Source organism: Sciurus carolinensis, chromosome 15 (assembly GCF_902686445.1).
Source record: "Sciurus carolinensis chromosome 15, mSciCar1.2, whole genome shotgun sequence".
Classification (NCBI taxonomy): domain Eukaryota; kingdom Metazoa; phylum Chordata; class Mammalia; order Rodentia; family Sciuridae; genus Sciurus; species Sciurus carolinensis.
Genome location: NC_062227.1, coordinates 82,322,290 through 82,335,097, shown reverse-complemented (window position 1 = coordinate 82,335,097; position 12,808 = coordinate 82,322,290). Strand labels below are relative to the sequence as shown.

General features: G+C 47.5%; 1 protein-coding gene across 4 annotated transcripts in view; it reads right to left on the bottom strand.

Moving 5' to 3' along the window:
- The window catches only part of Atp9b (ATPase phospholipid transporting 9B (putative)), a 254,531-nt gene that overhangs the window by 40,888 nt on the left and 200,835 nt on the right, over positions 1–12,808 (bottom strand). For 3 of the 4 annotated variants that reach the window (XM_047526603.1, XM_047526604.1, XM_047526606.1), the window contains 2 exons: positions 11,713–11,825; positions 8,436–8,684 (listed from right to left, as the gene is read on the bottom strand). In XM_047526603.1, the coding sequence (XP_047382559.1) occupies positions 8,436–8,684; positions 11,713–11,825 (362 nt within the window). The remainder of the gene's footprint in view (positions 1–8,435; positions 8,685–11,712; positions 11,826–12,808) is intronic. The other variant, XM_047526605.1, reaches the window with a different exon arrangement.

The window sequence follows — 12,808 nt, the reverse complement described above, 5'->3', positions numbered from 1 at the left end:
AGACGTCCCTTCTCTCCTGATGCACGGAGGGGCTGTACTTGTTTGTTTCAGATGGTGTGGCCCTCCCCCATGCCCTGTGTTTGATGTGACTGTGAGACCATGTGTTAGATATGACCTGCTCATATTGGTGACACGTTTGCTTGTAGTGTAGGACTTACTGCGGCTCAAAAACACTGACCTATAAAACTGTCGGTTCTGAAGCTGTTTAGGTACTTTTTTGAATTTTTTCCTCTGGTGGTCTCAAGTTTCTATAGACTCGAATTTGCTAATTCATATTTTTCTGGGACCTAGTTATTCGACTGAGGTTTTTGTGTTCAGGTTTGAATCACCTGCCATTTTTTACCAATGATTTTCCAATTTCATCAGCCTGTCAAAGAACCAGTTTCTGAAATGCTGCTTCCTCTATCGTCACTTGTTCTGTTTTCCTCCCTCACTATGCTTTGCTTTCGTTCTTTTTTTTTTTTTTTTTTCTTGTACCAGTTGGATGCAAATTCAAATATTCCCCTTTCTTGGTGAGACTGCAGGGCACTCCTGTGCAGGGGCACTGGAGCCACCCGGCTGCCCTGCTGTGCCTGCTGAGTGCATCTGGGGACTTGCCTGAGCAGGGCAGGTCCCTGCGTCCCATCAGAGCTGCTGGATGGCGGCCCTCTTCACAGGTCTGCTTCGGCCACTGCTGTCTATGCGCGGTCAGACAGCACACTGTGTGTGGTGTACTCCACCAGGACACACACAGGAAGCAGGCTGCCCTGGGGTGGTGGGAATTCCCAAGTTTGGCTCAGGCCTCTCAGAAGCAGTTGTTACACTTGCCTGGGAGTGAACATCTCCCTGCAACTCCCTGCTCCTTTCTGGGTGGTGTTGGGGACAGAACTCAGGGCGCAGACATGCTAGGCAAGCGCTCCCTTGCTGAGCCGCACCCCGGGCCCCTTAACTTTTCGTCTGGGTGGTGTCAGGGATGGCAAAGGCCACTCCATGGCACACACAGCAGCAAGCCCATCTTGCAGTCAGCATGGCTCTCTGGTGGGACTGAGGTTGCAACCCTGTTACTCATCTGTTTAGGCAAGGTGGTATGTACTCAAAACACCGGGGAGTGGCTCACCAGACAGTCACTGAGTGTGCCTATTTTAGTATGGAATTCACTGCTTCCTGACAGAATAGGACATAATCCCTGGGATATTTTTCTCTGAAATGTATAACAACAACCAAGAACATAGAGGCTTACTGTATTTCAAGTGCCTATTTCTCTGACTACTGAGCTTTTAGAAGTTTCTAAAACATTCTGTGATTATTGATAATAATACAAAGGTAAACAATAACTAAAATGTGTGGAAAAAGCCTCCTCATTGGAGAGTCTGAGCTGTTTCCTCCTCCACATCCATGGGGCTGTTGGGTCTGGCTCTCTGCTCACACAGTCACACTCTCCTCACTGAGCAAGTGGGGGGGAAAGTACACCCAAGAGTCCCATCTCACGGAGGAAGTAAAACATGGAGCAAGATTTTTATCAATTTTCCTCTATAATTCCATTATCCAGAACCTTTTGTGCAATTATTCTTGAAAAGCTTGGCAGAACTTCCCTTATCGTATTAGCAATTATATACACGTGGTTGTCAGCTCTGCTCTGAGGATACATTTTTATCATGTACTTTATAAATCATAATTTAATCATTGGCAGCTCATCCTTTTTGATTGTGGTTATCACAATCACTGTTCTAATTTAATAGGATTATTAACTTAAAATGCATCTGATCATCTGGAAAAGCTGCTGGTCGATACTCACAGACAGGCCATGTAGTATTTACTCTCTACTGATCCTGAAGGTCGCAGAGTGAAGGCTTTGTGCCACTGACAGTGATTTGCGCCTCACAAATATATTGACAGACACCACAATTAGTTTTGCTTCAATGGGCACACACAATAAAATGAATTAAAAAATACAGCACGCCCCGTACATTAGCGCTGACTTCTGTAAATCCAAAAGCAATGCGATTAAGGACATAATGTTCCTCTATCTTTAAGTAACCCACTTGTGGTTTGCTGTTAATTCTAGCTGATTCCTGCACGTAAGTGCTGGAGCAAGGCAACAGCAGCCACAGCAGGGAAAGGGCACTATGGAGCCAGGCGGCCATTAGAAACCACAGCCCATGCGCTTGGACTGGAGTGGTGGAGGGCTGCAGGCTCTGTCCTACCAGGCACTGGTCCCTGGAGGTCTTGAGTTAAAGTCCTTCATGACCAACAGCACATGCACTACACCAAGGCTTCCTGCATCGGTGCTGGACGGGCGCTCCAGCCAGGGGGACTGGCTGTAAATCAGGAAGGAATTTCCAGGGAGCACTTGATGTCTCTCAGCTGGGGCTATGCTGAGCCTGGAGAGACAAGTGACAGGAAGCAGAACCTTCTGCTCTCCTAGAGAAAGTGAAATATTGATCACTTATCATAAAAAAAGCAAAGGCAGGCACAAGCAGTCTCCCGTCCTGCAGAGCATGCTGCTGTTCACACCTGGACACCAGCACCACTTTCTCACACATGCCTGCAAGCATCCCAACACACTGCTGCAAGTATCAAATGGCCTGTAGGACCTTTAAGAATTACAATTAATTCCTCCAGAATCCCATTATTCGTTTAATAAAAATTCATCTGTGCGCATGTGTAGGTAAGAAGAAAGATCCTTTCTGCTTCCAAGAAAATGGGAATGAAGGCTGTGTGCACTGTGAAGATCAGCCGAGGGTGGCAGCAGAGATTCGCACGCCAGGCTTTCTGCCTAACAGATCACACTCTTTCTCTGGTGAGATGACACTGGCGCCATAACCAACAGGCAGAGCTGCAAGAGTGTGGCACTGATGAGGACTGCGTGGGACTGGTCAGGTCTCTCCAACCATGCTGCTGCTTATTAACCACACACGCTTGACAGGTATGAGGACTGCGTGGGACTGGTCAGGTCTCTCCAACCATGCTGCTGCTTATTAACCACACACGCTCGACAGGTCAAAGCTGAGGTTAAGCAGAAAACATCAATCGAACCATTTCCCTAAATAAAGCTCCAGGGTGCAATATTCTAAGCACTTTATTCAATAAAAAATGCTTTTAAAACGGTACTTGGGTGATTGGGAAACATTGCTATCATCCGTCAACCTAACTGCAGCAAAGTTCAATAAGCTAAATAATGAACCATTTAGATTATTTTCCTGAGGCTTTGGGGATTTGCAAACATTGCATCAATACAGCTCTTTAGAAATTATGATTAAGTCTACTGTTTTCATTTTTGGATTTAAGATATATGTTAGGGATTTTAAAAAATTACTTACTGCTCTGTAACTTTCAATCACTGTCCAATTTCCAAACAGGTTAAAAAAAAGTTACATAAAAGATGACTAATTTCTATGTCATACCTTCTCTAAATTCTTAGTGATTTCTGAATGAATGAAACCTCTATTGTAAACTCCTAGGTTAAGGTTTAAAAAGTGTTACAATATGTAAAAACTTAAAAAAAAAAAAAAAAAAAAAAAAAAACTTAAAAAATTTCATTTACTTTTTGACAAACTGCATTTTTTTGGCAGGAAATAAGGTGACACACAGTGCAGTATTTTTAAATCTTCAACAACTCGTTCTTTGGAAGGCTCTGGCCCCACTGCCCCACATGTAGGGCCCAGAAACAGGTCTTCCCCAGCGTGCGACCCTGTGGGCGAGGACCTCAGGGCTCAACACAGACACTGCGCTCAGCCCTGTCTCCAGAGGAAAAGCCTGATTCCTTCCAAAGGCAGCTGCCCAGGCCCACATCTGTCTTGACGTCTTCCTACGAAGATGGCACCTGGTGCATCTTGTACACATCTTTACCACACAGCCTGTCAGCTCTGGGTCCCCAATCTGCTTATGACTGTTGAGACTTAACTTTTCTCCTAAGTTCCCCACTACTGAACAACAAAATCTGACATGCACCTAATTCCACAAGTTGTACTGAAATGGCTACCGGAGATCTGTGCGGATTTAATGGCTGACCTAAACCAGGAGACCTGAATGCTGTGCCATCGACGGCAGGATTGAGAAGAGACACTGCAGTGAAAGTGTGAGCAAGGAATGGTGCTCTGCGTCCACGTCCCCAGCTCCCTTCTTTCCACAACTGAGTGTGCTCCGGGGCTCTCAGAAACCCCAGCAGCTCAACAAGTTCCAGTCATGGCAGACTGTGCTGGTGCCTGAGAGGAGAGTCCGGCTCTTGGTCCTTCTCCTTGTGTACCAGGAGGGCAAACACCTTCCACACCTTGGATGCACCTCACCACCCCTCAGGAATCAGCTGCAGCTTGAATGAAGTGCTATGGTCTGATGGCCCACTCTTCCGATGGAGCTGCTTTTGATGACCACACGCTGACTTTCCTCCCCCAGGGGCCAGCAGCACTGCTGCCCACGCTCCTGAGACCAGGCTCTCAGCTCACGCTCATGAACACCCATGAGCAGACACAGCTGTGTGGAGGCTCAGTGGTCCTTCCCAGGAGATGCAGAATGAGCAGAGAAGCCCACACAAGAGGCCTACCGGAGAGCCACGGGAGCCAAGGCACCCCAAGCATGCAGAGTTGTAACAAGTCTAGGTGTCACCTTAGGGCACAGCGGGTGACAACTGAGGGGGCAGCTTTGTACCAAGCCAGGATGGAGTAGCAGGTGCTTCTTCAGCTTGCCCAGTTTTCTTTTTGTTGCTCTGGGGATTGAACCCAGGAGTGCTTTACCACTGAGTGACATCCCCAAAACCCTTTTATCAGACAGGGTCTCCCTAAGTTGCTTAGGTCCTCACTAACTTGCCAATGCTGGCCTGGGACTTGTGAACCTCCTACCCCAGCCTCCTGAGTCCCTGAGATCAGAACCATGGCCTCCACACACATCTGCTCGACCTTTTTCTGTTGACTAAAAAACACTTAATTCTAAACGTAAGTTATTACAAAATGTCAACAGGCAGCGACAACCCAGTAGTATCCACAGGCAGGGCCCCGGGTGCAGACATGCCCACTGCTCCTGGCTGCCTGTCAGTCCAGGAGGGCATTCCAGACCTCTGGGCATCACCAGAGATGAGGTTGTCTAGGTGGTTACGGGGAGAGGCTTCTGGCTAATGAGGATGCGTGACGACCCCAAAGCAGTGTCCAGGTATGTTCAGCAGAAGGGGAGGGTGGAACTTCAGCAAGCCAGCAACACGGCAGCTCCTGGGACTGAGTACAGGGAAAGCAAAGCAGCAGTGAGATCACAGTAGTACTGAGGACCCTGTGGAAAAAGGAGGGCAGCAGGCTTGGGAGAGAGAAACTGGTCTTTGGCACTCTGAGTCTGAGGAGTGACTAACCCCATGTCCTCACCTTCCCCTGTGTTCTGGTTCAGATGTGAGGGGCCCCCAAAGGCTCATGTGAGACAAAACGTGGCAAAGTTCAGAGGTATGAGATCTCACCTAGTCAGTGCGCTGATCCTCTGACAGGGATCAGCTGGGTGAGACTGAGGGCAGGTGGGAGTGGCTGGAGGAGGCGGGTCCCTACGAGCGTGCCTTTGGGGTTTATATGTGGTCCAGGGTGAGGGGAGCGCTCTCTCTGCTTCCTGGTGCCATGTCATGGGCTGTGTCCTCCTCCACACTCTCCTCCACCGAGTGCTGCCTCACCTCTGGCCCTAAGCAATGGAGTCAGCCGCCTATGGGCTGAGACCTCAAGCTGTGAACCCCAAATAAACTTTTCCTCCTCTAATTGTTCTTGTCAGATCTTTTGGTCACAGGAGCAAAAGGTTGACTAAAACACCATGTTTAAAGACTACTCTCATCTTTTTGTTTTTGCACAACTTCCGAGCTCTCAGTGGCTAGTAATATAATGTTTCAGCTAGTTTATTTTGGTTACAGCAACAAAATATCTTGACTAAAATAAAGAAACAAAAAAGGGAAATGTCGATAGAACTAAGGTTTCAAACACAAACCTGTTTTCAGAGACAACAGTGACATACGCTTTGTAAAATATCAAAAATCTGCTGGCACACTTCAGCTTTCTTTTCACTACTCCTTATCATTATGAATCAAGAAAAGGCAACTGGGGCCATATGTCTCTAAATCCCATGGACCAACTTTAGGAGGAACCACTGAGAGTCACTACCTCCCAAAGTACTGGGAAACCTAAAACACCAGTGGAAGAGGGCAACACGCCTTCAGGTCCACCCATCATCTCACATCACCATCAGGTCTTCAACCCTGGAAGCAAGCCCAGAGGAGGATCTGCAGGACGCAGTGGCCCTCCGCCTTTCTGGATGCTATGCATGGAGAGTGGCCAGCCCTGCACTATTGAGGGTGACTGGCACTTTTGGACTCAGGTGCTAGTGTGTGTGCTAAAAGACACACGTTACAAGGAAGGGCAAAAGCCTAGGCACCCACCGTCTGCATCCAGACACAACTGAGCACCCTGCCGACGTGAAAACCTGCCTGCCCCAGGAAAGGCAAGGTCACAATGCTCTTGTGGAGAAAGGGAAGGATGGTGCTGGCTTTTCCTAGTCCAAACAAGCAGAACCCCCTGCTTCCAGAGGCCGGCAGCAGACAAGGGAGAGCCAGCTTCTGGGCCACGTCCAGGCCTGCATGAACATCTGCCACTCCCACCTTCCTGAGGCAGGAACGTGTTCTGGCTCCTCACAGGACCCTTTCCTGACAGGTGAGCCACAGCTGCATCTTGGTCACGTGGGCCCCATGCCACTCCTCGCGCTCACCTGTCGTCACCCCTCTGGGCAAGGCTCTGCTCTCCACGGCAGCGTGCACTCCCGGTGACCCATGCACTCTGGGCCTCTCTGTCCGCAGTGCCCCTGTGTCCACACTCCCCCAAGTCTGCCCACTGGCTGTGTGGCAGCCCTGGGGCCGGTGCCCCTTCCTGCTGTCTACACGGCAGTCCACCTGGGGCTCTGCGGGTACGATCTGCCCACCGCGGTTCACAGTCACAGAGCTGTATGCTCAACACAACCAGCAGTTTGAACATTTTCTCTCCCGAAAAAGATGTCCAGACCCACTACCATCCCTCCCCTGCCGCTGGCAGCCACGCGATGTTGCTGCCCGGGCCCTTCCTTGTTCAGGTCATTCGTATGCCTGGAGTCGCTGGCCCTGTGGCCTCCTGTGGTGGGCTTCCTGGACAGAGCGTGCACTCCCCGGCCACCGTCGCGCTGCCGAGTTGCTCTTCGTGACCGCCTGCTCCCTCTCTCACACTGGGGCTGTTTCCAGCTGGTGGCTGCGGGCTGTGCACGCGAGCTCTCCTTTTTCTTGGATGCATTCTGGAGGAGGACTTGTGAGGACTGGGACTCCTCCTCACTTGACTGTCCAGGAATGCCAGACGAGGTTTCTCAGGGCTGCCCTTCCAGGAGGCCCCAGAGCACACCCGGGGTCCGATTTCCATGCCTCTGGTAGCACTGTGAGGGTGGGTGAGAGGCGCACCTTACAGAGCAGAGACTTCTCTGCAATACAGAACCAACAGCCTCCTCTCTTGAGAACACAGGTCTGAGTTTCTTCTTTTTACTTTGATTAGAGGAACTTTCCTTCTGATTATTTACTTATATGACCCAGTTTTATAAGGTCCTTGAAGCAGCAGTTTGTTTACCCTGCTTCCACAGCTGGTTTGATTACTGCCCAGCGCCATCTCAAGCTCCTTGAGGACACAGAGTATATACCAAGCTGTACATGGATTATGCTAAGACCGCAAAGGTATCGGAAAAAATTAGTAATAAATTCTACCACTCTAAAAATTAAAGAATGATGTAAAGGTAGAAAGGTTTAATTTACCTTATTTAAGATTTTACCATTTCTTTTAATTTTCAAAATTACTTAGATACTAATTTTCTATCTTTTCTGGGCATTGAATCCAGGGGTATTTTGCCACCGAGCTGCATCTCCAGTCCTTTTTATTTTTATTTTGATCCAAGGTCTGGCCAAGTTGCTGAGAGGCTGGCTTTGCACTTGCAATTCCTCTGTCCAATCTCCCAAATCACTGAATTACAGGCGTCAGCCACCATGCCTGGCACTGGTTGTCTTTTGAAAGAGATACATTATGTATCTAAATTCTGACAAAATACCTGGAAATTTAATATGTAAACCTGATGATTTGGAGATGAGGACAAAACTGGATGACAAAGTGTATAATAGTCCCTAGTTTCAACAGTTTGTCACAAGTTAGTTTATAAAACTGGAAAAACTCTGAATTCTCTCATATTATTTCCTGTAACTAATCCTCAGCCCTCCTTGAAGGTAGTGACACTTTGGGATCAAGAATGCACATGCTGAACTGGGGAGGCAGTCCTCACATCTGCAGCTGGAGCAGGGGCAGAGACTGGGACGTAGCCCTTGCCTCCCACACCAGAGAAGGCCATCTTGAGGCCTCTAAGTCTCAGTGAAATAGAGAGATCACAGGGCTCTGCAACGTGAAAAGCAACCTGCCTAAGCAAGATCTCCAAGGAGCACGACTCACCTCATCTGGGCTGGAGGCCTGGTAGGTGCGGTTCTCATCACGGAAGTCTTGGTCTGCTTCAGCAGACTCTGTCTCCCCACCGACGCCAGCCTGGGATTCATACACCGGGGTCACGTTGTGGCACAGGGCGATGGCTTTCACTGCCTCGTGGACTCGACTGCTGACACTTTTCCTAACTTTGGGGGTTGAACTTTGGGCTCTTCTTGGAGGGGTTGAACTGGGGTTGTTTCCACCAGTTTGAGGATGAACCTTTAAGATGAAGAATGTTATGTAATTATGGCCTAAAAGAAAACTAGGTGGCTGTCACAGTGATTACTAACATGTCTAATTTCATAAGCTAAAAGAAGTCTCTAAGGGTAAGAAGAGTGGTTTGATGTGAGTCTGTGTCCTACACAGCTGAGCTACTTTTCTGTTTCAGGAATTCAAAGTGCTCTGAGATTTCCAGGTGGTTGAGCATACTAAGATAATTGCTGTAATACTTAAAACCTGACCATTTCCTTTTACTTTACTTGACTTCATCTATGGCCTGATTTTGGTACATCCTGAATAATCCCCGTTCCTGGAGAATAATAAGTCCTCAGTAGTTCCTGTTCTTTGCCTCCAAACACAGAGCAAGTTAGACAACGAAATGGAATGGCAATGGCCACATCATCTTCTGCTTTCTCAACCAATGCTGTGGATGAACTGGTATAAAGCTGAGAACTGGATGAGCCTGTAATACTCCTCCCTGCGTACCACAAGTACACCTGGCTGTACCGTCTCTGAACTGAGGCCTCAGGTTTGCAGCTAATGGTAATGAGATGGCAGCTGTGAGTTCCCTTGGAGGACTATGACCCCTCACACCTCAAAGCAGCTGCCCACTGTGCACCATGACTACATCCATTCTCCTCAGACCCAGGAGTGTGAGTGAACTGTCACCCCAGGCGACGACTCCTGTGATTCACCTCCTGCCTGTGCATGCTAGAGGACACTGTCTCGACCCCGACAGGATCAGCACACAATTCCTCTAGGAACTTCAGATAGCTGACGACAATCCTAAGAAACTGGACTGGTGTACAGAGCAGTGGACTGCGAGTCCTCTGCTGCTTAGAGAGGGTCGACTGTGCTCAGGCTCACTGCTCTCCACTGCACCAGGGTTCCAATGCCACTGTCCCTACAGCAGAAGGCTAGCCACCTCCTCCTCCTGAATCATGCTCACTGACGCCTACTCAACCTCATTCCACACAGATTCCATTAAAGACTCTGCCTCCATCACCAAGTGCTTCCAATGGGGAAAGTAACCAGGTTATAAAAGATCTGTGCTACTATTACAGTGGATCTCCTAGACCACTGTCATCGCACTAACAAAGCAGAACACAAACAAGGAATGACATCAATTTCACAGACAAAGCACAGACAACTTTTAGTAGAAATGACCTTTAAAATCCTCTTATGTATAAACTTTAAAATATGTTGTTTTTCTGTAACCATTTTTGATCTTTTCTGCTTTTAATTTTTGCTATTAAAATATCTTGTTTGGAACTATTAAAACAGATTCATGGATAAAGTACATTTTATAAAAACAGATGCAACCAGGCACTACTTCAATACAGACACAAGATCCTAGGAGAGAAGGGGAGCTTTACTCCTTTGTTTCAGATTTCTCTTCTATTAATGAATATTCTAGGGTTAGGGATGTGGCTCAATGGTAGAACACATGCCCAGCATGCACGAGGGGCTGGTTTTGATCCCCAGCACTGCAAATGAATGCATGAATGCATGAATGAATATGAAGTATTTATATATAGGAAAATGAAATAGTTCTACGTGGCAACCCTCAAGGGTATAGTACATGCCGACTGGCAGCAACAAGAGGAGAGAGGTTTCCAAGCAGCAGGACACACTACTGACAACGGGACTCTGACCTGCCACAGAGGAAAACCGCAAGGTCAAGTGCAGCTCAGTCTGGTCTGTGCCAAGCCCCTGGAGTGAACAAACACATGTGGTGTTGCCTGGCTCTGGGCTGAGTCACAAGTGTGGCCACCAAGACCTGAGCTCTGACCACCCAGCTCAGTGAGGCACTTTTTGAAACCTAGGCTCAGACTCAATGTGATGTGATTACTGCATTCAGAGCAAACCAACACCCAGGCAGAGAAGCTGCCTGAGAAGAGGAAATTCCTGACAGACCACAGTTCTATACCTGGCATGTTAAATGGATGGCCTTGAACTGCCAGGTTTAATTATACTGAATCAGCAACTTCCAATTATGACAGTAAGAAGAAATCCAAATGAATGAGATACAAATACTACTTGGGGCCAGGGCAATCCAAACCTTCCATCTGCTCTACACATAGTCTAATGTTAGAAGCACAGACTGTGAAAAGGAGCCAGACCCCGGAACAGACGGTAGTAGATAGCATAGCCTCACATTCAAAGCACATAATTCCCAATCAGGAGCAGGGGCGCACACCTGTAATCCTAGCAGCTCAGGAGGCTGAGGCAGGAGGATTTCAAGTTCAAGTCAGCATCGGCAACTTAGTGAAGCCCTAAGCAATTGAGACAGACCCGACTGAAAATAAAAAATAAATAAATAAAAAGGACTGGGGATGTGGCTCAGTAGTACCTCTGGGTTCAATCTCTGGTACAAAAAAAAAAAAAAAAAAAAAAAAAAAAAAAAAAAAAAAGAAAAGCACATATTTCCTGATGACACCTCAGAGAACTCTTTAACTACTAGAAACATGTAATAAATGTTTACAGATAATAATGTGATGTTTGAGCATCAATTCAAAACATGATGAGAGAGAATGACGCTAGAATCCTTGAGGTACTGAAAATTGTTGAGCGTTAAATGGCAGGTATACGATAGTTTGTAGTACTATGCTATCTACTTTAGTGAAAAAGATGAAAAAAAATTTACCTTTAAAAATTTGAGGAAGTTTCATTATATGTAGAAAAACAAAGGGATTGTTAGGAAAGATACTAAGACAGTATCTAGTGAGTATTCTTCAAAACACTGCTTATGGAATAACTTTTTTTAAACAAATAATTCACTACGAAACAGTGTAAGTAAATGATTTAGGCCCTCCATGCCCTCTGTGACTACGCGGATGCAGAAATGCCTACTGAAAACTACTTCTGGATCGGGGTGTTGGAACTGAGGACTAAAGTGACACTGTGACAAAAGATGCGACCGTCGGAGAGGACTGCTACTGCAGACCGGCAGCTCACAGGCTTGGCTCAGCACAAAGCGTCTCGGCTCCTCCTGAGAGAGGACCTGGTGGCGCGGTGCATCCCGTACCTGTGAGCAGGAGCTCAAGACGTGGGTCTGGATCTCATCCATCGTGTCGGCTCCGTAGGAGACAGTGCCCAGATGGAGCCGCCTGAATGTCATCTCATTCTGGGTGAGAGTTCCTAGGACAAAAGCAGAGCACTGCGTGAGGAAGGCTCAGCTGGGATCTTGGTCCGCACCCTGGCTCTCAGAGCGGCTGGCGGCGACTGGGAAGTGCAGGATGCACAGGATGTCTGCTGATGCGCCAAGCAGTCGCGCATCGTTCTTCTCGCCGTGTTCATGCTGACCGTGAGAGAAGTGCTCAACCTGCACAGTGGGCAGGGCTCTGTTAAATGAAGAGCGCCAGGTTCTGCTCCCAGATCTGTTATGTGGCATGAAGGTTCCTGGTCAGAAACGGACAGGCAAACACTAGGAAGTGGGGTCACCATCTTCACAGCCACAGTGGAGAGTACAGCTGAGGAAGACATCAACGGGAACCCAGTCAACATGCCCATCAGTTTTAAGAGAGCCTACCTTGAAAAATGATGGTCTGTTAGATAAAGGAACAGACACTAGAGGTGTGGTGAGCCCTTGGCATACATTTGTATCACCTCCAGACAGGGTGCAGGTTTGAGAAAGAGATGACACTTTCCTTAGGGGAGCTTTTGAAAGATGGCTACTAGGAGGTGCTTATGTACATCAGAGGCATCAAAATCGATACTTATCAGGACTGCAGAAAAGCTGGACCAGGCATATTTCATGCAATATACAAATACGCATGAGCGATACATGTGATTTACTTCATGTGTTCACACAAGTAAGGCAACACAGGGGTTTGACAGCCCAATGAATATGATAAGAATGTGTGGCAATGAACTACAATGGAACCTCTTCTTCCCTTGGTGCTTCCATAGACATCCAGGAGCTCACAAGACAGGGATCACGTATGGGCAGTGACATGGTGAAGCAGCGATGTGAACAGTTATCACAGTGTAATCACGAGAGCAGTTCAGTCACAAAGTTGGTGGAAAGCCCTAAACTGTGTTGTTGGTTTGATAGTTATGCAACTATCTGCTAGGTGATAAACCAACTTTGACACCTGTTCCCTTATTAAAAAACTGTCAAG